This window comes from Theropithecus gelada, chromosome 2 (genome assembly GCF_003255815.1).
Source record: "Theropithecus gelada isolate Dixy chromosome 2, Tgel_1.0, whole genome shotgun sequence".
Classification (NCBI taxonomy): domain Eukaryota; kingdom Metazoa; phylum Chordata; class Mammalia; order Primates; family Cercopithecidae; genus Theropithecus; species Theropithecus gelada.
In genome coordinates, this window is record NC_037669.1 from 104,507,698 (window position 1) to 104,531,327 (window position 23,630).

Sequence of the window (23,630 nt, forward strand, 5' to 3'; positions counted from 1 at the left end):
TTGAGATTGGGGAAAACAGCATCTCCTCCCTCCCTGTAATGTCGACAGGTTCCCTGGAAAGTTCTAGAAGGGATTCAGAAGTGACTGGTGACATCACCGTGGCCCCGTGGCGCCCACCACAGCGGCCAACTGACACGCCAGCTTTCCCGCCTCATAGAGGCCCGGGAACGGGGGTGGGGCCCTGCGAGGGGCGGGGTCACGTCACTTCCTGTGCGGGACGCGCTACTGCTGGAGAGGAAAGGCAGAGCGAGGAGGGGCGAGGCCAAGAAAGCGCGCGTTTCTGGGAGGGGAGGAGCCTGGCTAAGGAGGGCCGCGTCACATCCGGTAGAGTTAGAGCCCGTGCGGAGGCGGTGCGGAGCGGTTCGGCTCTGAGCTGCTGGGCGACCGGCGCGTCGTGCGGGGCTGCGGCGGAGCCTCCTTAAAGAAGGTGCAAGAGGTTGGCAGCTTCGATTGAAGCACATCGACCGGCGACAGCAGCCAGGAGTCATGAGCGACAGCGGCGAGCAGAACTACGGCGAGCGGGTACGTAGAGCTGCTGTAGGGGGCGGCTGTGTGGTCCTAGCTCCTTGCATCTTTTTCTAGGCCCATCAGCCTCGGGCCAGGAGGCAGAGGCGTTTTAGGCTCCGAAGTCTGAAGCCGGGAGGGCAGGCAAGGGAGACCGCTTTTAACCAAAAAAAGCCCTTGTGGATAGTGCCTTAGTGCTTTTGGTTGTGAAGGAGGGAGGCCACCGGCGGGTTTATGTGGCTTCTGCCCGAGACGGCCGTTTTTCCCGTTATAAGCGGGGGAAGATGAAAATGGCCGCTGCGTCCCCGCGGTGTTGGGGGAGGGGAACGATATCTTATTTCGGCGTTGCTCTCCTGCGAAGGTCCGCCGCAGCCATCTTGGGCTGGCGGGCTGGGCGCGCTGCCAGAGGCACAAAATGGCGGAGGAGCCGCGCGGCAACGCGGGCTCGACCCGCCGCGGGCCGCGCTTCATAAGGTCGCGTGGTGGGGTGGAATGAGACGGACGACGTTCTTTGGGGTCTTTGGGCCGGTGTTTAGGTTAACGAAGGACCGTCTTTGCCTCCACGGAAAGGACGGAGTCTGGGATGTCCTTGGGGCCTCTTATGATGAAAACTAATCTGAGGCCGACTAAGTTTGGGCCCGTTAGGTGGAGGGGATTGCGTGAGGGCTTTGTGTTTGGCCTAAATGAAGCGCTTTTCTCTGATAAAGGGCTTCCCAGGCAAAAGTCTGTATCAGTATTCTGTTAGGACAGACCACAAAATCGCTAAGATTATTTTGTGGACATCGCTTTTCCACGGGATTGTGAAGGAGAAATTGGCGGGCAACAATTTACAGCGCCGTTATTTCCTTTGTTTTGAGGCGTTCTAATACTTAGAACCACAGCGTGTGTTGGGTACACTTTTCCGTCCCTTAAGTTTCCACGTTTTAAAGGTGTTTAGTGAGGGTTGATTGAATTGCAGGAACAAGACAGTTCTAAGATTTAAGCAGCATTCGTAGCTGGTCTGTGAGGCTCTGGGTATTAGATTTGGAAAGCATTGAATGGTGCGAAGATGCGAGGCTTGCTAGAATTAAGAGAAATCTGTTAGAAGGGTAATAGAAAAGCACCATAGAAATTGATTTTTGAGGCTGTTACGGGAATAATTTGTGCTTTAAAAAAAATTGTTACCTAAGTTTCCCCTTGTTGGTAGAGCTACCTTAAGATCTGAATATGATTTATCAGGTAAATAAGATTATTAAATGTCTTAGCAAACTTTTGATTAAGATTTTAGATGATTCGTTAGAGTATTTTAGGAAGAAACTTTCAGTGATGAAGCGTGAGTTTCCTGTGTAATTTTGGAGCCCAAACTGCTTAATTTGGTTTGAGCTAATCAAGCCTTGCGTTTACATATTCGGAAGAGCATAGTTTTTAGTTTTTGATGTTTTTCCCTAAGCTGACTGACTGCAACGTCACGAGTGTTATAGATTTTTTTTTTTAAGTTCTTACTTTCTTGGGTAACAAAGTTGGGATTGAGCTCAAAAGTTGTTAAAAAGTCGTGACTTCTGTTCTTTGGCAGTTGAATCTGTTAAAACTAGTCATAAAGTCTTTTGTTATTAAACAGAACAATTACTGAGTACCTTTGTACTCCTTCGGAAATACAAAATGACTGGCTTCTGACTAAAGGAGCTCTCGGTTGAATACACGTGAAGAAAGCTTGAGAATGGAAAATTGCCCAAAGAGTTCATTAGTATATTTTACATGAGAAAGGAAACAATTGAAACTGGGTTCCAGTTTGAGACTCGGGTCAAGAAAATTTGAAATTTTCTGATTGTTTATCTTTTTACTAGTAAAAGTACATTGTGTTTTTCACAGTCTTTGAATTGTGAGAGGGAGGTTAACTTAATGTGATAAAAATTCAAATTATTTTATTACGTGAGTCTTCGCTTTCTGGCCGAGATCTCTAAACTTAAAAGTTGTGAAGTACTTCCATATTGTTGTGTTTGGTGTTTGTGTGTTTGTGTTCCAATTGGAACCTTTAAGGGTTGGAATACACCTGAATCAAACACGTGTCTAGGCTTCCAAAGCAAGCTTGGGAAAACCATAAAGCTCAGTGGAACAGTTTAATCTTAGACATGCCTGTATGATGCTTCTCTGGAGCCAGAAAAAATGAGTGTCATTCAACTCCAGGCTTCTGGACTGGGTCTTAATGTAAATCACTAATCTCTTCAAATCAGTGAGATTCTCCCTTATTTATCTGTCTCTAATCCAAGACAGTACCACCCCTCTGTGCCCCACCTTTTCCAGTGACTAGGAGTTTGTTGTGTCCCTCCCCTATAAGGTTGGGTGTGTGGGATAAATTATTCTCAGTTTGGTCACTCAGTAGAATACATTTGGGTGGATATAATAACATTTAAAGAACTGGTGTGTCCCTCATCCCTTGTTGGTCTGTGGGATTTATTCCCCCATCTCAAAGGTAATAGATTTACACTAAAATCTGTCTATAGGGGTCTAATTAGCAGACTTAACCTGATGTGGCCAAACCACTTTCAAAAGTAAGATCTCATTTTCATTTCCAGATTCAAGCCTCTTCCCCCCAAATTGCTTGCATTTTGTAAAGGGGTTGACTAGCACCCTTTCTTTGCAAAAAGAGGCACTCCTAGCCGTTAAGTCACAATTACAAGAACTTGAATAAAAAGTTGATAGCAAGTTTAGAAGTGCAGGGTAATCTTTAGAGCCCAATAGTGGTCACAGCGTGTAGGGTGTGTGAGATTTGTATGTTGGTCTGGCACTCGGTGTAATGTTCTGACCCCCTCAACATTGTAACGAGTTTCTATAAGTGAGTGTTTACTAAAGGAATCCAAAAACTAAGGAGATACTGATATATGCACTAGATGTTAAAGAAAATGTTTTGACCCAGCAGATACTCTGATAGAATACTGGCTGTTAATTTTTGTAGAACCGATGTGTTTGCAACATAGGCACATTATCTTTATCATTAGAGATGAGTAGCAGCATCTGGACACCAACCCATCAAACTGCCTTTCAAATTCTGCAGTTTTTCTCTTCTTCTGCTTAATCTTGGGATGTCTTTTTGTATTCCTTGGTTTTAGCTCCTGAACTCTAAATTCTAATTTTCAAAACATCTCTGAATCTACTTCTTTCTAAAGAATTGTAGCCATCTCACCAAATTCCTTTAAAGGATTGAATTGTCAAATAGGAAATTGTATTGTTGTGAGTCTGGTTAGGTTTATCAGTCTCTTGAAACCAGGTTGAAATATTTTTTTTTCTTGGTTTTAAACAAGAATGCTTTAATATTGTGGATATTGTCTGGAACTAGAACGTGACATTTTCAAGCTGACATTACAAGTGATTTTATAAGGTAAGTACCACTGGTTTTGCCAAAAGGTTGAAGAGGAATTTAGGTGGTGGGGGAAGTGTTAATGGGATTTGCCTTGCACAGCCTTTTTTCCTTCTTTCTCTACAATAAAACTCAAATCTAGGTGGTAAACATTAATGCTTTCATAGTTATTTTGCCCAGGACTAGGACAGAGCTACAGTTGTGTATATTTATTGAGCCTTAGCGTTATGTTTTATGTTGATTAGTGTTTTTACATATGCGACTGTTAACAAGGCATGGTGACTGATGTTTAGGAATTTTAAGTGTTTTGACCCATGTTAGTATTTCGGGGTGTGGGATATGTAGAATTAGATATTGAAATCACTTAGTATTGTTTTTAAACTGCAAGCCAAAGCAAGTTCTTCACCATAGCAAATTACAGTCTTGAAATTCCCCCAAAATCTCTGCTTTGAATTGGGTTTTGGAGGTTACACTGAGATTGATGTTATCAACGTAGATTGTTATGTGACAGTTTGGATGAGGGGCCCCTTTTTCTCTTTAATTTTTGTGGTTAGAAATTAGGTTAAAAGGCAGTCTTCTGAAAAGTCAAAAGATACTTAATACTTTTGTTGGGGAGTACTGAATGTTTTATGAATGTAAATTTAAGAGTCTGTGCTATGTTTGCAAGAGAGTTTTTGTAAGCACAGGCCTACAACTAATTTCAGGTGATGGTTTTTTCCAGACACTATTCTCCAGTTTTTGAGGATTTTACCTATCCATTCACCCTTCTGGTAGACATTTTGTCCTTACTATATTGATATGAGCATTGACCTTTCCATAACAGGATTAATTAGTTTTTCTTTGCCCCATCCCTCCCAATTTTTAAAATATTGCCTTGTCGCTTAACTTAATGAGTTTGTGCACGTTTAATGTTAAATGGATTCCAGTTGTATCCCCTAGAAACATTTTTTTAAAAAATGTGTTGATAGGACAAGTTTCTGTTTATTTCTAACTAGGATCTCTTAACTAAATGTACATAACATTAGCCCAATAGTTGGTCTTCTGGTTTTATAAAGTAGCCACTCGAACTTAGCTGAGTTGAAATAAATCTAATATTTATATTAATTTAGTAATGGTTTTGTTTTTAGACTATAAGAAGGAATCAGGTTAGGAAGGGGCAATGAAATAACAGCGGGAAGGTATCCATATTGGAAACAGTTGTGATAGCTACAGCTATGGCCTCTATTCCTGTATCTTCTGCATCTAAGTGCCCTATTTGTATCGAACTCTTAGGAGGCCCTAAGGAAACCTGCTTGGGCATTCTGATTCCACGATTACATTTGTGCTGCCAGAAAACATTTCCCATTGCATTTTAGTGATGGATATTTAAAGAAAACCAATTACTGTAACTCCCTTAAATAAAAATGTATTTTAAAATTTTTGGATTAAACAATAATTGACTTTAAAACTAGACTGGAAATTATCCTTTTGTTAGGAAAGACATCCCAGCACTTGCCAGGTTAACAATGGTTGTCTTTATGCCCAGATAGGTATAAAGACTTGCAATTTTTTTAACAAAGCCTTACATTTTTTTCAGGAGGAAAAACTAGGAGAGGAAATAATTGACAAATGAAAGATCATCAAGGTGAAATGTAGGATAACAAGAAAAACTAGAATGTTTTATGGAGGCAGTATTTATTTTATTTTGTTTATCATGTTCAGACATTTAGAGATCAGCTAAATTCAATCTTTTTAATTACTTGAGGTGAGCTATAATTTTAATAGTGCCACCTTTTAAAGTAGTATTTCTCCTTTGGACACCCAGAAGACTTAATATTTTCTTCATTGAGGGGGAAAATGTACAACAAAACTCTTTGAAAATACCAGTGTTGGATTCAAGTTTGTTCTACTTTCCTTCATAGCTACTGGCATATTGTAGGTGGTTGACTTGATTTTGTCTTTTTGTGATTCATACTATAAAATATCACTAGAGCAGCTTTTCCAGGGGGTGGGTTACACTTCAGTTCCAAATTGTCAGGTTCCTTGACACCGTCTTTCTACAGAACTCAAATACAGAACAAAAGTGTGTGACGCTAAATACGTTTCTTTATCCTACCTAGACAAGTCACAATACTGTAAACCTCTTCAACCCTGAGCCTTTGTCATCGTACAAATGAATTGTCCGTGCTTTCCTTTCTTGCACTTATGTATTAATGTGTCACTTTTTGACTAGAGGTGTGCTTTTGACACTTAACCTATTTTCTATTGAATATAATAAGAAGTGTGAAATGTAATAGTTCTTAAAATGTTAAATGAACAGTAAATGTTCAGTGGCGCACTTCACATTCAACTTAAGCATGATAAATCTATTTGGAGTAGAGAAATGAGATTGATTACCATATATTCTAGAACCAGCAGAAAACTATGTAGTTTCAGTTTTTTGAGCTGCATATTCTAGTTTCTTTTTTAATCCAAATCAACAAAGGGATTTTTTTTTCTAGTTTCAGTTTTGGCACTGGATTTTATCCTGGAGTTTTAAAATATTCTTCATCCTGTTCTTTTTCTATTAAGGTTAATGTTGAAGAAGGAAAATGCGGAAGTCGTCATTTGACAAGTTTTATAAATGAGTATTTGAAGCTCAGGAATAAGTGAAGCTGAAATTTGAAAAAATAAAAGAAAGAATGCATGCTAATTATCAGACCAGAAGTCCCACTTGTAGAATATTGAGCAATTTGTGTGAAGTGGGGAAGATGAAAGAAGTCAGAATTTGAAACGGAAGAATGAAGAAAAGAAATAAAAATGAAGTTAAGATAAGAAGTAATCTGGAATCAGAAAGCACTACGCTAAGTAATTACTAGTCTGTTTATGTGTCCCTGTATATTTTGCTAAACATGCATGCATTATTTGTTTAATAGAAGAAAATATATACAGGGTAAAGAAGTGCCTTCCAGGGGAAACGTTTAAATTAGGTAATTCTGATTTTAACTGCTTAGTCAAATGATTGAAATGCAATTTTTAAAAAACGATATTTAGTAGTCAAGCACCAGGCAGCAATGAGCTCTCCAGCATGGGTAACAGTGGGCTTCATGTTGTCCTCTCTAGATAAACTTTTTACCTATCTAATGTTGCTGGTCCTGGGGCATGAGTGAATACCTCCAGGGTTGGAACTAGTGGTCTTTGCCACCTCCCTGGACTCTTAGATTGCACTGATCCCTTTCCTTCAGTACTGAGCAATGTGTAGTAGAATATTTTCTGTTAAACGATTTTCAAAAAATGTCACCAAGATGGTTATGGAACCGAACCCCCAAAATCCAAACAAAGCATTGAATAAAATAGTTCCCTTTGGCATTAGTGTGTTAGTTTTTTCCATATGGCAGTAGTGGAAATCTATGAGCATTTGGGCCCTAAATTTAAGATGCATATTTGCTAAATACACAGGGATGGTTTTTCAAATTCTGTTTCTGTTTAATGCCTATTCCAGCTGATTGACTAGGGTTACTGATAAAATACAGTAGCTTCCCCTTAGAAGAGGTGGGTCACGTGAGTGAACAGGATAGCTAATTAATACAAATTGCAGTAGTGGCAGATGCTTTCATTCCTATTTCTCCTTTTCTGCTATCAACATTTAGTTACTGTGATATTAGAGGTACAGGTTACAAAGTAGCTTTATTCTGGTTACTCATCCCTACCACTTACTGAGAAATTCAACCAAAAAGCTGTCTCTTCCTTTTCTGTGTGTTTTATTTTAGCTGAGTAGAAGGGTCAAGTGATTGTTGTAATGTTGTTACTCTCAGTTGGATGAGACAAGTACACATATCAAAATAATATCCAATAGTAGCCAGCCAACAGTTTTCTACCCAATTGAGAATGCCAAGGGTATCATCTCATACAGTTCTTCCTGAAATAAACTTTCTCTGAGAGTTGTCAGGTCTTCATGCTCTTGGAGAAAGTGACTTAAATGGCATTTCTTAGAGAATCCATTTTCTGATGCTTTCAGGCCTGTTTATTTCTGTATCTTGCAAGCAGAAGAAAATTTTCTCATAAGAAGTTTTGCGTTCCTTTGTCAAATTTCTTGCCATAGATAAACTAATGATAACATAAATGTTACTTTTATGTTCCAAATTACTCAAAGAGCAGGCAGGAAGCTGAGGTAAAAGTGATGTGAACGAATATTACATTTTAATTCCAAGCCCATGGATTCTTTTATGAAGAAACCTGACAGGTCCTTGGGGTGCAAAAGAGGAAAATACCTCAACCCCCAGCCCACTAAAGGAAAGAAAGCAATTTGGAATCCGGTTATGACCCAAGCTGGATAGACTTAAGGTGAGAAAACATTGCTAGTGGACCATTGTGTCCATTTGTTTTTGTTTTCCCCCTTGACCAAAGCATCTGTGGGTCCTAGTGTATCTCCTCCTCGGACCATAGGGAAGATGAAGAGGAGGCCGGCTTCTGTTCCTAAGAACAGGCAGTGTGTGAAAGACCACCTTAATCAGAGGTCTGATTAATGCTAGGGGGAGTCAAAGCAAGGAAGTCGGGATGACAGCGTTTCAGGAAGGTAACCTTTGCCAAGAGAAAAAAATCATCAGTAGGAAGCATGTAACTTCTGAAGTTGACTAAGTCAAGTAAGTCAGACTTAACTAGTATGATAAACACAGTGTTTTAAGAGATGCAGATGCCCAATTCCAGGCCACCTAAAAACAGACTCCAGCTCAGAGTTCTTGTATTTGAAAATGCTGTAGACGTTTAGTGCATACCTGTGTTTATGAGCCACTGTTTTAAATCTAATAAACTATATTCAGTTTTTAAAATAATACAGGGATTGGATGGTGATTCCTTCTTTCAAATATGTTTTTGTAAGGTGGTTGCTGTTCTCAGAATAGGGAGATGTAGATTATTTTGTTGGAAGGCTAAGTGTGCTGTATTTTTACTTGATGTATTCCCTGCAGGTTTTGTGTTAGGATGTGGCAGAGATCCAGTCTGTGAGAGCTTGATTGATTCCCTGAGCATTTTTCAGGGAAATTTTGGCTTTATTCATGCTAATTTTTGGTTCATGGTCCCTTTTTGTGAGGCAGTGGTGTCCAGTTAGTTCTGTCTCTTGGTGTGGTTTTAATGTGTTGACCGTGTCAGCCCTAACAGTGGAATTTGAAGTATCCTTAGATTTAGGGGCTTCCCCAACTGGTTTTACAGATTTGCCTGTCTGCATTAATATTTAAAGTTAACATTATGCTTTCGATTTGGGTGCGAATTTTAGGTCTTATTTTTTGTAGACAAGCTTTATTTATTCCCTTGCATATGTATTTCCCAGCCAGTTAAATGGCCAAAATAACTTCAGAAGGCTTTAACTTTTTTAAGAAAATATCCCTGATAAAGGTGGAGACGTTTAGGTGCTGTCCCAAACACGTGTCAGTATAGAAAAGGAAGCTTTTGCATTCTGGTATTTCCGTTATTCCTGGCCTAAGAAAGGATTGCTTACAAAATGTATCTGCGTAGTCCGTTAGTTTTGGAGGCTGAGTGAAAACTGTGGTTTCCCAAATATTATATCTGTGAGCTGCTGGAATTTAAGGAGAAAACTTCATTAAGTCTTATTTTCTAGGTTAGGAGTAGTATCTCTTCCCTCAGTGGACAGGCTGCTGAAGCATCTTAGCTTAGAATAAAAGCTTTTCTGTTAAATAAAGCCAGGAGCTTATTAAAGAGGACCTTGACTTGACCCATTCTTCCTTTATACTCAGATTCCTGGGCCGACTGATTTCTGTTAACTACAGTTACTTTATTGGTAGTCTTTTAACTGTTAATGTGAAACATCCATATTCTGCTTTCACTTCCATTGAGGTAATCTTTCTAGTGTTGGAGTAAATAGGCGTTTAGCAACTTTTGGGTTCCCCATTTCTATTTTCTCACCTGTATTAATTTTTGCCTGTGGTAAAAGTAGCAAAAACTACACCCTCATTTTTGAGTCTTCAGAATACTTGATAGGGAACTCCAAGGGATTGTTATTTATTGGAATCCCCAGAGCATCACTACATCCTTTAACCATTTCTTGATGTTAAAGGCAGCTGTCCTTACTAATAAAGAAGGGTATCATATTTTTCTTTTAATCTCTTTACAGTCACTCATGGAGGGAGGTAGAGGGGAAAGGCTGTCACGTTTCATGTCACCTCAGCAATGTTTTATAATGGCCTTGAAGTCATTTGAACGTTTCTAGAGTCGTCTGGGCCTAGAGACCTGAACTCATTTTACTGGATGAGTTAGCCTTTCCTTCTCTGTTAAACCTGAAACCTTAATATGTCTCTTCTGTGTTACATTATACATTTTTTCCCTGAGCATCAAAGGATCATCCAGATTTTCTCCGTTATGCTGTAAACCACAAAACTATCTTCTAAAGTGTTTTGAGGTGTAATTTAAAATAATCCTCTATCTTCTATCCTTTCAAGAATGTCCAGAATACTCTGAAGATGTTTCACACAAGGAAATCTCCTGTGATTAAATTTTATGTGGAAGCTTCACCTTTGATTCATGCCATATAGTGACTTATCGTAATACTGCTTCCTTTTGAGTCTTGCTATTTCTGCTCTCTTGAGTAGAAAGGCTCACCAGGCTTTACTTTGTCTAAGTTGGATAGCCTAAAATAAAGGTTGCCTTATTTGATAATTTTACCTGTCAGACTGATGAGGAGTAAGTAGGTTCTGTCCCTTCCTCATCTGCTGTTTTGGTGCCTTGGCAGAACTTTTCCTTCGTTTCATTACTTAATATACCTTTTGTTGATTAATTCTGACTATGTGTCTTTAACTCATTGATGACCTAGTTGTCCTGGTTATCCATTCCTTTGCTATTTTTCATTACAGATCCCCCCCACCCCTTAACATGCCAGCCAATCCCAATTTTGATTGGGAAAGCTTTGGCTTTTGTATGTAGTTTCTATCCTCTTTCGCTTCCTGGGCCCTAGATTAGGAGCTCCTGATTTAGCTGCCCTGGTTTTAATGTGTGCTTAAGTTAACTAGGTAAGTTAGGTTAATTCCTGGTTTCCCATAAGTTTGCCCTGGCTCATCTCCATTTAGCTGGAGAAACTGTGAAGGATCTCTGATATCTTCTCTACTCTTATTTGTGTGTAGTTCGCTGTTCTGTTGTAGCTCCATCTGGTTGCTTTCAGTTTTTTAGGGGGCCTCCCACCATGGTCAGATGCAATAGGGTTTTACAGGGTTTAGTGTCTTTCACGCTAGCCTTTGCTTTCCACTAGGTTTCTACCTTTCTCTAGGATTTGAAACTGAGATCATCATCTTTATCTCTTTTATCACTGAATTATAAATAATAACTTGAAAGGTCAAGGTCTATTTTTTTAAGTAAATTATATAAATTTTATAGGGTTTGTTTTATTGATTGCAACTTGATTGAAATAGGTATAAAGTATAGGTGTCATAGTTAATAAGGTTCCGTCTCACCCTAGACTTTATGGAGTAACATTCTGAAACACAGTCCTTGGACAGTTCCCTTAACTGCTTGACTTTGGCACCCCTTTCTGAAGGAAGTGGGGTCAAATAATTCTTATCCCTGCTCCAAAAAGGTGGAAGAAAGGACAAGTTAATTGACTTATGTCATTTGGAGCAATGAAACTATTAACACCAGGTATACTCAGTTCCTGCCCTTACCTATATTTTCTTATCTTGGAAGGGGATTGCTGTCCCTCGCCATTTATCTCACAGCAGCTTATTTGTTTTTAAAGTTGCCCAGAAAGTGTGCAAATTAAACTTTTAACATCTACGTGTAGGAATCCCGTTCTGCTTCCAGAAGTGGAAGTGCTCACGGATCGGGGAAATCTGCAAGGCATACCCCTGCAAGGTCTCGCTCCAAGGAAGATTCCAGGCGTTCCAGATCAAAGTCCAGGTCCAGATCTGAATCTAGGTAAGAAAGACTGTCTTGAGATTTCCTCGTTACTCTTAGCTCTGAAATTGGTGCGTGTTTTGTAAACCAGGAAGTTAGAGAAGGTTAGATTATTTGTTGGCCTATTAAATATTGGCACTAGAAGTGAACTTAAGTTCTGGGAGGCAAGACTAAAAGCGGTTAAGAGCCTGGGCTTTTGGAGTCAGGGTTCTCTATTTTTGTTGGTTTGGGCAGATTATATAACCTTTCAGCATTAGCTTCTTTATAAAAGGCAAATTAGAAATACAGTACCAGTTCAGGGTGGTTGTGAGGATTTACTGAATGTAAGTAAATTGCTTATTAGTATGGCAAATAGACTGCAGAACACTGGCTTTCAGTAATTGCAATTCTTGATAAATAAGTATATACGTGGTGCGCTTTTTTTTTTTTTTTAATGTTGGTGAAGAGTAGGCTATATATATACACATCCTGGTTTGCCTGGGACAATACCAGTTTATGCCTGTGGTCAGGCATAATTAACAGCACCCCTTTTCTTAAATGTGTCCTGGTTTCGATGACAACTTAGAGTCACTCTAGTTAGTCAAGAGCCACTCGATTTTTTTGTTTTTGTTTTTAACTGCTGGGGAATACTTGTGATTTTGTTACTGTATTAAGTTAATGATGGGCATAATGGGAGACAGAAAAGTAGAGAAATGGTTTTCTGAGGGGGAAAGATGGGCACAAGCCAACTTAGTAAAATACTGCATGCCTTGATTTGCAAAAGATAAGTAATGTGTCTTTAATTGGAAGAAATACTGGAGGAGAGCTTGTGGTTTTTAGAACGCTTCCTAGCAAAGTTGAAATGACTTAATAGAGAAGAAAAGTATTGATCCTATTAAGTTGGTAACCATGTTAGCATATTCCTGGATTGTTCCCTCTTTTGGAGTTTAACTTTAGAATAGAGTAATAAACTTAAAGAAGATAGTATCTGTTGTCAATCGTAACCTTAGGGAGGTGTCTTTGTCTTGCAGGTCTAGATCCAGAAGAAGCTCCCGAAGGCATTATACCCGGTCACGGTCTCGCTCCCGCTCCCATAGAAGATCACGTAGCAGGTCTTACAGTCGAGATTATCGTAGACGGCACAGCCACAGCCATTCTCCCATGTCTACTCGCAGGCGTCATGTTGGGAATCGGGTAAGGCGAAAAACTGGTTTTGAAGCAGTGAATTGCCTAAATTTACTTTTTCTTAAAGTTAGAGCTGATTTTGACAATAGAGCTTTAGCAGTGGGTGCCTGAGTGAACTTTTTAGTGTTTTGAGACTGTCTTTTAAGTTAATCTTCATGAAGGGGTCTGCGTTTGGGCTACCTGTCATTTAAGCATAATACTGACACAGTGATGATGTAACTCCTTAGCCCATCAAAAGAAACTTCCCACTGTGCATTACTATACTGTACTATAGTATTAGCACATTAGTTCAAAATATAGTTGTGTGCTAACGTTACTCTTTTTTTCCAGGCTGCATAAACCCAATTAGATGCTCTCCTAACTTTCTCATTTAATTTGAAGCTAATTTCTTTTTGGTGTTGTTAAGGTGTTTTTTACATTTCATGAAAGACTTCAAATGAGATATTTATTGTGATTTCATTGTATAATCCAAGTGGTTTAGGAGGAGGATGCGGGGGGACTTAATGTTTTTACAGTAGAGTAGAATCTTTCCCTAGTAAATTGTTAGTTTATGAAATAAATGGAATCTTTAGATAAATTCATCACAGCATCTGGAATGTTAGCAACATATGGTTCACTCTTTATTCTTTCCTCTGTCATCGTTTTTTGAGACAGGACCTCACTCTGTCACCCAGTCTGGAGTGCAGTGGTGCAATTTCAGCTTACTGCATCCTACCTTCCAGGCTTAAGCGATCCGCTCACCTCAGCCTCCTGAGTAGCTAGGACTACAGGCATGCACCATCATACCCAGTTACTTCTTGTATTTTTATAGACGTGGGGTCCCTGTGTTGCCCAGGCTAGTCTCAAAACTCTCCTGAGCATCAAGCAGTCCACCAGCCTTGGCCTCCCAAAGTGTTTGGATTACAAGCATGAGCCACTGCACCTGGCCAACTCTTGTTTCTTATGATTGCAAGCTGTTTATGACCTGTAAAATGGTTTGGTACACATCCCCTTGGGCTTCATTTATGTACATACACTTGTGCATTGTGTTTCTTGAAAAATCAACCCATACATGCTCATCAGTTCAGAGCATTTTATTGAATGGAAAGTGTGTCAACATTAAAATTTTTTCTAGCTGATGGACTCTGTGGTTCCAGTTATCTTTGTGTGTCATGTTATGAATATGTGGATTTTTCTCAGAGTAAATTCATAGAAGGAAAGATGCAGGTTGCTTGTCACCAGCACGAGTGATTGTTTCCCCATTTAATTCTAAGGTTGAAATTTTTTCTTTTGCATTTTTCCTACCCATTCCCAAAAATGCTTATAGTACTTGCTGTAATTTTGTAATTTCCAAGTGGTATTTGGTCTAATTATTATGTAATTTTCTTGTTAGTGACATTTTGGCTAGTATATAGCTACCTTTTTTAAAAACTTTGATTTTATGACAACTTTCCAAAGTTAAAAAAAATTTTTTTTTTCCCTAGGCAAATCCTGATCCTAACTGTTGTCTTGGAGTATTTGGGCTGAGCTTGTACACCACAGAAAGAGATCTAAGAGAAGTGTTCTCTAAATATGGTCCCATTGCCGATGTGTCTATTGTATATGACCAGCAGTCTAGGCGTTCAAGAGGATTTGCCTTTGTATATTTTGAAAATGTAGATGATGCCAAGGAAGTAAGTAAAAGTCGACCTGTTCCTTTGTAAACCACCAGTTCTATTGTTAACACCAAGTACCAGTGACCAGTTGCTAGGATAGGGACAAGGACAAGTCAATAATACTTCGAACTTTTTCTCCAGCCTCTTGTGGAGACTGAGATACCTGCACAATAACAGAAAATTTTGTATAACTTGGGGAAGTTGGTCCTACCACCTACTTTATTAGTTGCCACCTACTGGGGTCAACTATACCCCAATTCCACCAGGATATGTAGTCAGTGTTTACATTGAGTTTACATTCTAGAGTCGAAAATAACCAAAAGCAAAGTTATGTTCCTTTTTTGGCAAGTGAATGATGTCATATTTGGATTTTGACTTGAGGCAGAATATAGGAGTCAAGATATGTGAGGCTAGATCCCATTTAAGAAATTCAGACTTCAGGTACAGAAAGGATGGTAGCTCAAGTCGTCTCCAAGTATAGAGAAGAGGAAAAACTGAGAAACACTTAATGACAAGCTCTCTGATAGTCGATGTTGAAATTAGGAATTGAGCTCCAGGTAAAATCACTTTAAGTAGGTCTTTATGGAAATTAAAAATTTTTTAAACGATAAATTTTTAAAGGGGTAACCTACTAATGGAACAATTAAAAGCTGAATGCAGCTAGTTACAGTGAGTGACTTTGTGGAATTGTAAGATTTGAAGAGACCTCTTAAGATACACAGCTTCATTTTAGGAAAAATTGAGATGTCAAAGGTGTAAGTAGGATTCGCTTGAGTTCACCCATTTCCTAATTAAATTTTTGCAATACGGTCACAGCTCTCAGAAAATAGCATAAATTTTATCTTAATCTCTAGTGCCAGAAACTGTCAGGGGCATAAACACTAGCTTGAACATCTGAACTGGAAGATAGCATAGTATTGGAATTAGAAATTTTAATTCTATTTAGGTAAAAGGATGTTTCCTCAAATTATGAATAAACTTTAATGTGTTCGAAATGGGTTATTTTTATTTTTTAAATGTATGCTGTTAATACGGACTCTGGGAAAAGGAACTATATGTACTTAAGACTTTGCTTCAGTCTTAGCTTTTGGCTTCCAGAGAAGGGCTAAGAAGACTTCAAGCGTTAAATAATATGTTCAGGTTTCATGAATCATAGGATCTCAGTCACAACTATTTAACTCTGCTGTTTTAACCCAACAGCAGCCAGATAAATGAGTGGGGCCCTATTCCAATAAAAGATTATTTTGGGGCACTGGAATTTGGAATTCGTGTGTTTCTTCACTTGTCATGAAATACTATTTTTTCCCCCTAGTTATTTAAATTCTTAGCTTATGGGTTATACAGAGACAGCCAGCTGGCCAGATTTGACCTACAGGCTGTAATTTGCCAATTGTGTGCTGCTTTGAAGCTGGAAATACTGTCAGGATTATAGTTAGGTAAAATAATTGCTTCACGTTTTTATGAGTAGCTTTTACAAATGAACATTTAGTGGAGGGAACAACACATTGTAAGTTGTAGACCTTATGTTTTGGCTAACATTAAGATAATTTAATGCACCTAACTGAGGTGTGCAGTGGGACCTTACTCAGCCATGGGATAATTAGTGGCTTTGTTCAGGATGTATATAACAATTTATTTATCTTTTGAAGGCTAAAGAACGTGCCAATGGAATGGAACTTGATGGGCGTAGGATCAGAGTTGATTTCTCTATAACAAAAAGACCCCATACACCAACACCAGGAATTTACATGGGGAGACCTACTTAGTAAGTTTATTTTCAAAATAAATATAATTGGTAATTGTTCACTTATCAAAGAAACACAGTGGAAAGTCTTCAGCACTTAGATTTGTGCCATAAACTTGACTGTTGATTGATTTTAACTATTACAGGTAAAACTGTAAACCTTAGTCAAGTGCACTTTTAAATTTTCTTTTTTGTTTTTGTTGTTGTTGTTTGATTTTGTTTTTGTTTCGTTTTGAGACGGAGTCTCGCTCTGTTGCCCAGGCTGGAGTGCAGTGGCGCAATCTCGGTTCACTGCAGCCTTCGCCTCCCGGATCCAAGTGGTTCTCCTGCCTCAACCTCCCAAGTAGCTGGGACTACAGGCACCTGTCACCATGCCCTGCTAATTTTTTGTAGTAGAGACGGGTTTTCACCATGTTAGCCAGGATGTTCTCAATCTCCTGACCTTGTGATCTGCCCTCCTCGGCCTCCCAAAGTGCTGGGATTATAGGTGTGAGTCACTGCGCCCAGCCTAAATTTTCTTAAATAGAGCAAAGTGATACTGTTTTTCTTTGCTCTTAGAAATATGTGGGATATGCAAATTGACATCTGGCAGGATCTGTGTGCCTCCTTAACCAAAGATTTTTAAAAATAGGTTTATGTAGAAACAGGGGAAAGGGCAATGTTTGTTCAATATAGGTGAGAATTTTAACAGGAATAATGTTTATTTTCCAGTTAATGTGTCAGAAAAGACCTACTAGCAGATATAAAAAGTCATGTCCAGAAAGATAAGGGAGGTCACCTGTTTTTTTTTTCTTTATAGTGGCAGCTCTCGCCGTCGGGATTATTATGACAGAGGATATGATCGGGGCTATGATGATCGGGACTACTATAGCAGATCATACAGGTAAGTTATGAGGTAGAAAGGTCAACGTCTGAATCTCAGTAGTGTACAGAGCAGCACTATGCTTAAGTTTTAGCCCTTGGTAAAAGCTTTGCTTTAGTACTTTTACTCTAGAAATGCAGAGCAGAAGCGTAAATCAGATTTTAAGGTTCTGTGTCTTTTAATCAATTTAATGTGTAATTGGATTTCTGTTCAAATATTCTAGAATATAAATGGGATTTAGATGATAACTTATAATGTTAATGATAAAATGTATTCTTTTTAAACATTGAATGAGGCTGGGCACAGTGGCTCACACCTGTAATCCCAATACTTTGGGAGGCCAAGGCAGGCAGATAACCTGAGGTCCAGCCTGGCCAACATGGTGAACCCCGTCTCTACTAAAAATACAAAAATTAGCGGGCATGGTGGTGCATGCCTGTAGTCCCAGCTACTCGGAAGGCTGAGGCAGATGAATTGCTAGAACCCGGGAGACAGGTTACAGTGAATTGAGATTGCACCACTGCACTCCACTCTGGGCAACAGAGCGAGACTCTCTCCAAAAAAAAAAAATAATAATAATAATGAAAGCAGAATTATAGGCTGAGACGGGGGGATTGCTTGAGCCCCGAAATTTGAGACCTGGGCAGCATGGGGAGACCCCATCTGTAAAAATTGAGGCAGGAATCTGGGGAGATTGAAGCTGCAGTGAGCCAGGTACACTCCCATCTGAGTCTCCTCCCACCAGAGCAAGACCCCACCTTAAAAATTAAAAAAAAAAAAAAAATTATAGCCTCTGTCTTAGTCTTGTAAAAGCAGATTTCATAAGCCATTTTGGAAAGCCACCACTTTTCAGGCAGTTTCTTGGAATCTCTAATGCATGCATCGTACACTTAGAGGGCAGGTAAAACTGATGCCTTGAAAGAGTCCAGAGAATAATTTTACGACATTAATTTAGTATGACAAGGGTAAGTCGCTTTTTATTGTTGCCAAAAATTTGGTATTTCGGGGTTTGGGTAGGGAAATGTCAATCATATTTTAAAAATAAAGATACCTTTGAGAATACTTCCAAAGATAAGAATGAAGGAAAATCGTGACATTTTGGTCCTCCCTTGCTTTGTCAAAATGTGTAATTTGACAAGTCAAATAATACAGTTAGTATTGACCACTGTTGTCATTGATAATGATATTGAGGTATGGATGTCTTTTTTGTGGATTATTTGGTAATGTTTAAGAAGTTAACAGTTGTTAATCATTGTCTGAAAGTGAGTCTGTAAGTGTATTCTTGTTCAGCATTTTATCACCCATGAAAACCCTTTTTTATTTAAAGCATCACTCTGTTGAATGGTACTAAAGGTACTGATTTGTTGAGACTGAGATAAAGCTGTTTGGTTCTGTTTTGTTTTGTTTTGTTTTGGTTTTGTTTTGTTTTTGAAGAGCATTTACTTAGGAATGTTCTGTGTTCTAATACTACTACTCGTTTCAGCCACCAGAGAGAACCCTATGCAGGTTTCTAAAAAGAGTGGCAAATCACTTGACCTGCAAGAAACATCTCATTCATGCTGTATGAAAGTTTTTATTTTACTAAATGAATGACATCATTTTTTAAAACTTACAAACGGAATGCCTGTTGCCTTTCTGTCTTCACAGAGGAGGAGGTGGCGGAGGAGGAGGATGGAGAGCTGCTCAAGACAGGGATCAGATTTATAGGTACGCCAGGAGAGGACTTAGCATCTGTACAACTGTAGAAAGTTTCACATAAAGATGTTTGCCTACTAATGTTTTGGTAAATTATAAGTGGAATGCCCAAAATCATACTGTTTGAAGCTCCTGAAAATATTCTAACGGAAACTAAATGACTACGTAAAATCTTTGTATATTTATAATAATTAATTGGGTTTACAATGGGTTATTATTTAGTGGTACCATTTTATACCTTGATGAGGTACAGTGATGTTAAAGTGACTTTAAAGTGAAGTTAAAGTCACTGATAAGAACTCATTTTTTTGTCATTATGTTCTTGTATTACATTTTATTTGCTTTTTGTAAGCATCTAATAGCACATGAACAGCTTTTTTTACACAAAGCTAAATCCTGAAGTACTTGTGGAATTAGTTTTGGGTATTCATGAGGGTGCTGTTGGAATTATTGAATGGTATGGGAATTTTCTCTCATTTTTATTTTTAATTTTTGGAGACAGCAACACTGTTGCCTAGGCTGGGGTACAGTGGAGCAATTTCAGCTCACTGCAGTCTCTGCCTCCCAAGTAGCTGGGATTACAAGCGTGCACCACCACACACACATAGCTAATTTTTTTGTATTGTAGTAGAGACAGGTTTTCACCATGTTGGCCAGGCTGGTCAAACTCCTGGCCTCAAGTGATCCTCCTGCCTTGGCCTCCCAAAGTGCTGGGATTACAGGCGTGAGCCACGCACCCAGCCAGGAATTTTTCTTTTACCTCTCTTAATCATACTTCACAAAATTTAAGAGATAAGCAGATTAAAATATAGCAAGGATTATTTGACCTGAAAGTTATTTGGTACTTGGGCCTGATAATGTACTTCATTCTCAAGACTTAAACAGACATCGAAGGTTCATGCAGCGTTTCCTTTTTTGGGAACTAATAAAAGGGCAGTATTTATAGTCGTAAATTTATATGTTTGGTCTAATTATTGAGACTTAGACAATCTTGACATTTGTTTATAGAAGGCGGTCACCTTCTCCTTACTATAGTCGTGGAGGATACAGATCACGTTCCAGATCTCGATCATATTCACCTCGTAAGTTTTTATCTTAATGATTGTTTATATTGTTGTAGTATGGCTTGCTCTGGTGACAAAATACACCAAGTAACTATTCCCTTTTGCAGATAATGGATTGCTTTCAGGTAGTTTTATCTATACCTATGATTCTGCACACACCCTGAATGGTTTTTTGGTTCAAGAAAGTTTATGGAAACAACCCTTAGAATCCTTTTTTTTTTTTTTTTTTTTTTTGAGACGGAGTCTCGCTCTGTCACCCAGGCTGGAGTGCTGTGGCCGGGTCTCAGCTCACTGCAAGCTCCGCCTCCCGGGTTCCCGCCATTCTCCTGCCTCAGCCTCCCGAGTAGCTGGGACTACAGGCGCCCGCCACCTCGCCCGGCTAGTTTTTTGTATGTGTTTAGTAGAGACAGGGTTTCACCGTGTTAGCCAGGATGGTCTCGATCTCCTGACCTCGTGATCCGCCCGTCTCGGCCTCCCAAAGTGCTGGGATTACAGGCTTGAGCCACCGCGCCCGGCCAGAATCCTATTATTTTTTAAGAAGGAAAAATTGGAGAGCCTCCTGAGCCAGAGTAGGCTCAGAGACTCCTGTTGTTTCTAACTGAAATAGTAACTTTAGTAGCTTTTCAAGAGTCCTTAAAAATTTTTGGACAGCACAGAAACATGGATTACTTTTAGCTCTCAGATTATGCAACATTGCTATCTCATTTCTAGTGTAATACTTACATGGAAGTCTTTCTCTGTTTGGGGGTGGAGGGGTCTGGTACATAGGAATTTCTTAATGGCAGAATATTCTGAAATTCTCAGCATTAAAGTATATTTGATAATTAGTTCACTTAATATTAAAGCATGTTCATTCTTCTCTTCCTAGGTCGCTATTAAAGCATGAAGACTTTCTGAAACCTGCCCTAGAGCTGGGATATTGTTTGTGGACAATATTTTTTATTGTCTCTTGTTTAAAAAGTGAACAGTGCCTAGTGAAGTTAGGTGACTTTTACACCTTTTATGATGACTACTTTTGGTGGAGTTGAAATGCTGTTTTCATTCTGCATTTGTGTAGTTCGGTGCTTTGTTCAAAGTTAAGTGTTTTCAGAAAAGTATGTTTTGCATGTATTTTTTTACAGTCTAAATTTTGACTGCTGAGAAGTTTCTATTGTACAAAACTTCATTTAAAAGGTTTTTCTACTGAATCCAGGGTATTCTGAAGATCGAAGCCTGTGTAAAATGCTACCAAATGGCAAAAAGCAACAATAAACAGTTTGATTTTTACTTTTCTTTCTAACATATCAATGCTTAGCAGAACTATTCAGATTAAGTTGTCAGTAGTAAATTTAAAGACAAATGCCCATTTTCCTCCAGTCCATGAAACATACCATACTTATATAACTGCAACTAAATGTTAAAAATTATGCTCTGTAACTCTGTACTGCTAGTATTAGAACTAAAAACCTTAAAATACAGCCAGTGCTTAATGCTTATATAAATGTGGATTTGTCAGCTTTTATGTAATCTGTAATATGTATAGCAGGAAATAAGAAACGAAGAGTTACACAGTGTATGCCTTAAAAGGCTGTTTCTTAAAAAGCTGTTACAAGGGGATAATGGTATTTCAACTAGTTATCAGCAAGTGACAATACATTCCACCACAAATATACTCTTGTTCTTCTAGCTTTTAGACTATATGAAAAAACTGGGTGCTTCAGAGTACATGATAAGAGAAGGGAACACTACACCTGTGTCATGGATGAACTGAAGACTTTGCCTGTTCATTTTTTAAATATTATTTTCAGGTCCTTTGCTTACCAAAGGAGGCCCAATTTCACTCAAATGTTTTGAGAACTGTGTTTAAATAAACGCAAATGGAAAGAAAAATGCTGGTGCAGCTGTTTACAAAGAAGTGTTCTTGTTCTATTAGAGTTCTTCTGTAGTTAATTGTTAGGGCAGTGTGTTCCTTGGACTGAGATGTATCTTTGCTATTTTGGGGAGGGGGAGATGAATTTCTGTTTCTGTTCCTGAAAAATTCAGAGGGATATCCATTTGGGGATGGAGTTATAGTAAATAACTAGACTGAGGGTACTTGAAATACATGTTCTTAGTTTTCTTTTGTATTTAAGTAATTTTCATGACCATTGCAGAGATGTTGCTATATGTAGATTCTTTTGTTACCTTGCTAACCTTTATCGCATTTAGATACTAGTACATTTCAGGTACTTTGAGAAGCACTTTATATACAATCTTTAGCAATGAAATTATGTAACTTACCTTAGTTCAAATAGCTGTTTAGGTGGCAATGCCACGATCTGAACCTAGGTGATGTTAGTCCATAGTTCTGTTAATCATGATGTCATTCAGCCTCAAATCTGGGTAGCTGGGTGATGGAAAATACCAGTAATGGAGCATAGGCAGTATTGGCAGGTCTTAATTTGTAAAACTTACTGTCCAGGGTGTTGATAATCTCCAACATAACCCTCAGTTTCTGTCTTAAAGCCTGAGTTTTAGCCCTTTTGTCGTGTAGCTGTCCTTTATCCTGCTGGTTAAAAGTTTCCTTTTTTAGGCTAGTCTGAGTTATTTTTCTGGCTTTAAAGAATTTTAAGTATTTGACATGGCCATGAAGAGTGTTAACAGGCAAAAGACGTTGAGGAAAACTTGGAATTTTACCAGATTGGGACAGACTGAAAAGTAGTAGTAGTGGTACTACACAAAGTGGTAGTCTTTTGATGTGCTGTAATGCTAGTCACCAGTTTCATGAAATGCAGCAGTTGAATCAGACCAAAAAAACTATGGGAAAGGATAAATTTGAGTCTTAAAGTTCTTGCCTCAAGGCAAAGGGACTTGGAGGCTTTTATGTGCCAGTACAAACAATCCATTGCTTATAGCTGTAGGGCTGAGACTACTAAAACCAAATGCAAAGTTCATTTGGAAGATTGCTCAGTTAAATAGTTTCATACTGTAAGGCCCTTGTGAAACTTCTCAGGAAATAAACAGAGTCCCAACAATGTAAACAAGGCTGTGTCAAAAGATTTGTAGACCTGGGAGCAGGGGTTTCCAACCTCCTGGCCATGAATTGCCTGAGCTCCACCTCCTGTCAGATCAGCAACAGCAGTAGATTTTCATAGCAAGAACCCTATTGTGAAGTGCGCATGTGAGGGATCTAGGTTGCGCATTTCCTTATGGAAATCTAACTACATGTTAGAGAATGCTCAAGCTCTACAATGTTTACACTGTTGCCCCTACATAAGGAATATATGCCTTAGGATGAAGCTAATAGCTCTTAGCCCTCTTATTCCATTGACTAGGATTCCAATTCTGCAAGGCCCAGGAGGAGAAATTGAGAATTAGAAGTTTCACCCAGAAGAAATAAAAGGATTTGGTTTGCATTATTACCAAAATTTCTGTAAATTCGACGGAAATTTTGAAGATGGATTAGGCTGGGTTTGTTATTAGCAGTGGACACACCACTGGTATTCCTTCAGCATGCCATCTCAGTGGTTTTTATGTGATTGACTCTTGTAGGATTGGACTTAATGCTTTGTAAGGGGTTATTGTATACAGTATAAAGGATTATATATAATCTTTTATATATAATGTAAAGACTTGAAAGTGACAAGAATACGGGATTGGTTCTATTCCACTCATTCTGCCCCTTACAAGACAAGACCCAAAATAATCTTTTTTTTCCATGAGTAATCAGTTGATGAAGTTAAGCAAAGTGTTTCAAGAGTTATACTGCCCTGGCAAGAGGAGATGAACTGAAATGGGATTCCACGTTTGTAGAGAC

The 23,630-nt window shown here is 38.8% G+C and overlaps 1 protein-coding gene across 1 annotated transcript; it reads left to right on the forward strand.

Annotated features, from left to right (window-relative positions):
* The first annotated feature begins 210 nt into the window (after nt 1-210).
* Nucleotides 211-21,724, forward strand: TRA2B (transformer 2 beta homolog). The gene is given in 10 exon segments (XM_025374753.1): nt 211-522; nt 11,580-11,713; nt 12,703-12,865; nt 14,320-14,508; nt 16,140-16,255; nt 17,034-17,117; nt 18,744-18,803; nt 19,800-19,833; nt 19,835-19,873; nt 20,724-21,724. Coding segments are annotated over 10 exon segments (873 nt in total). The 5' UTR covers nt 211-486; the 3' UTR covers nt 20,742-21,724.
* The last annotated feature ends 1,906 nt before the right edge of the window (nt 21,725-23,630 follow it).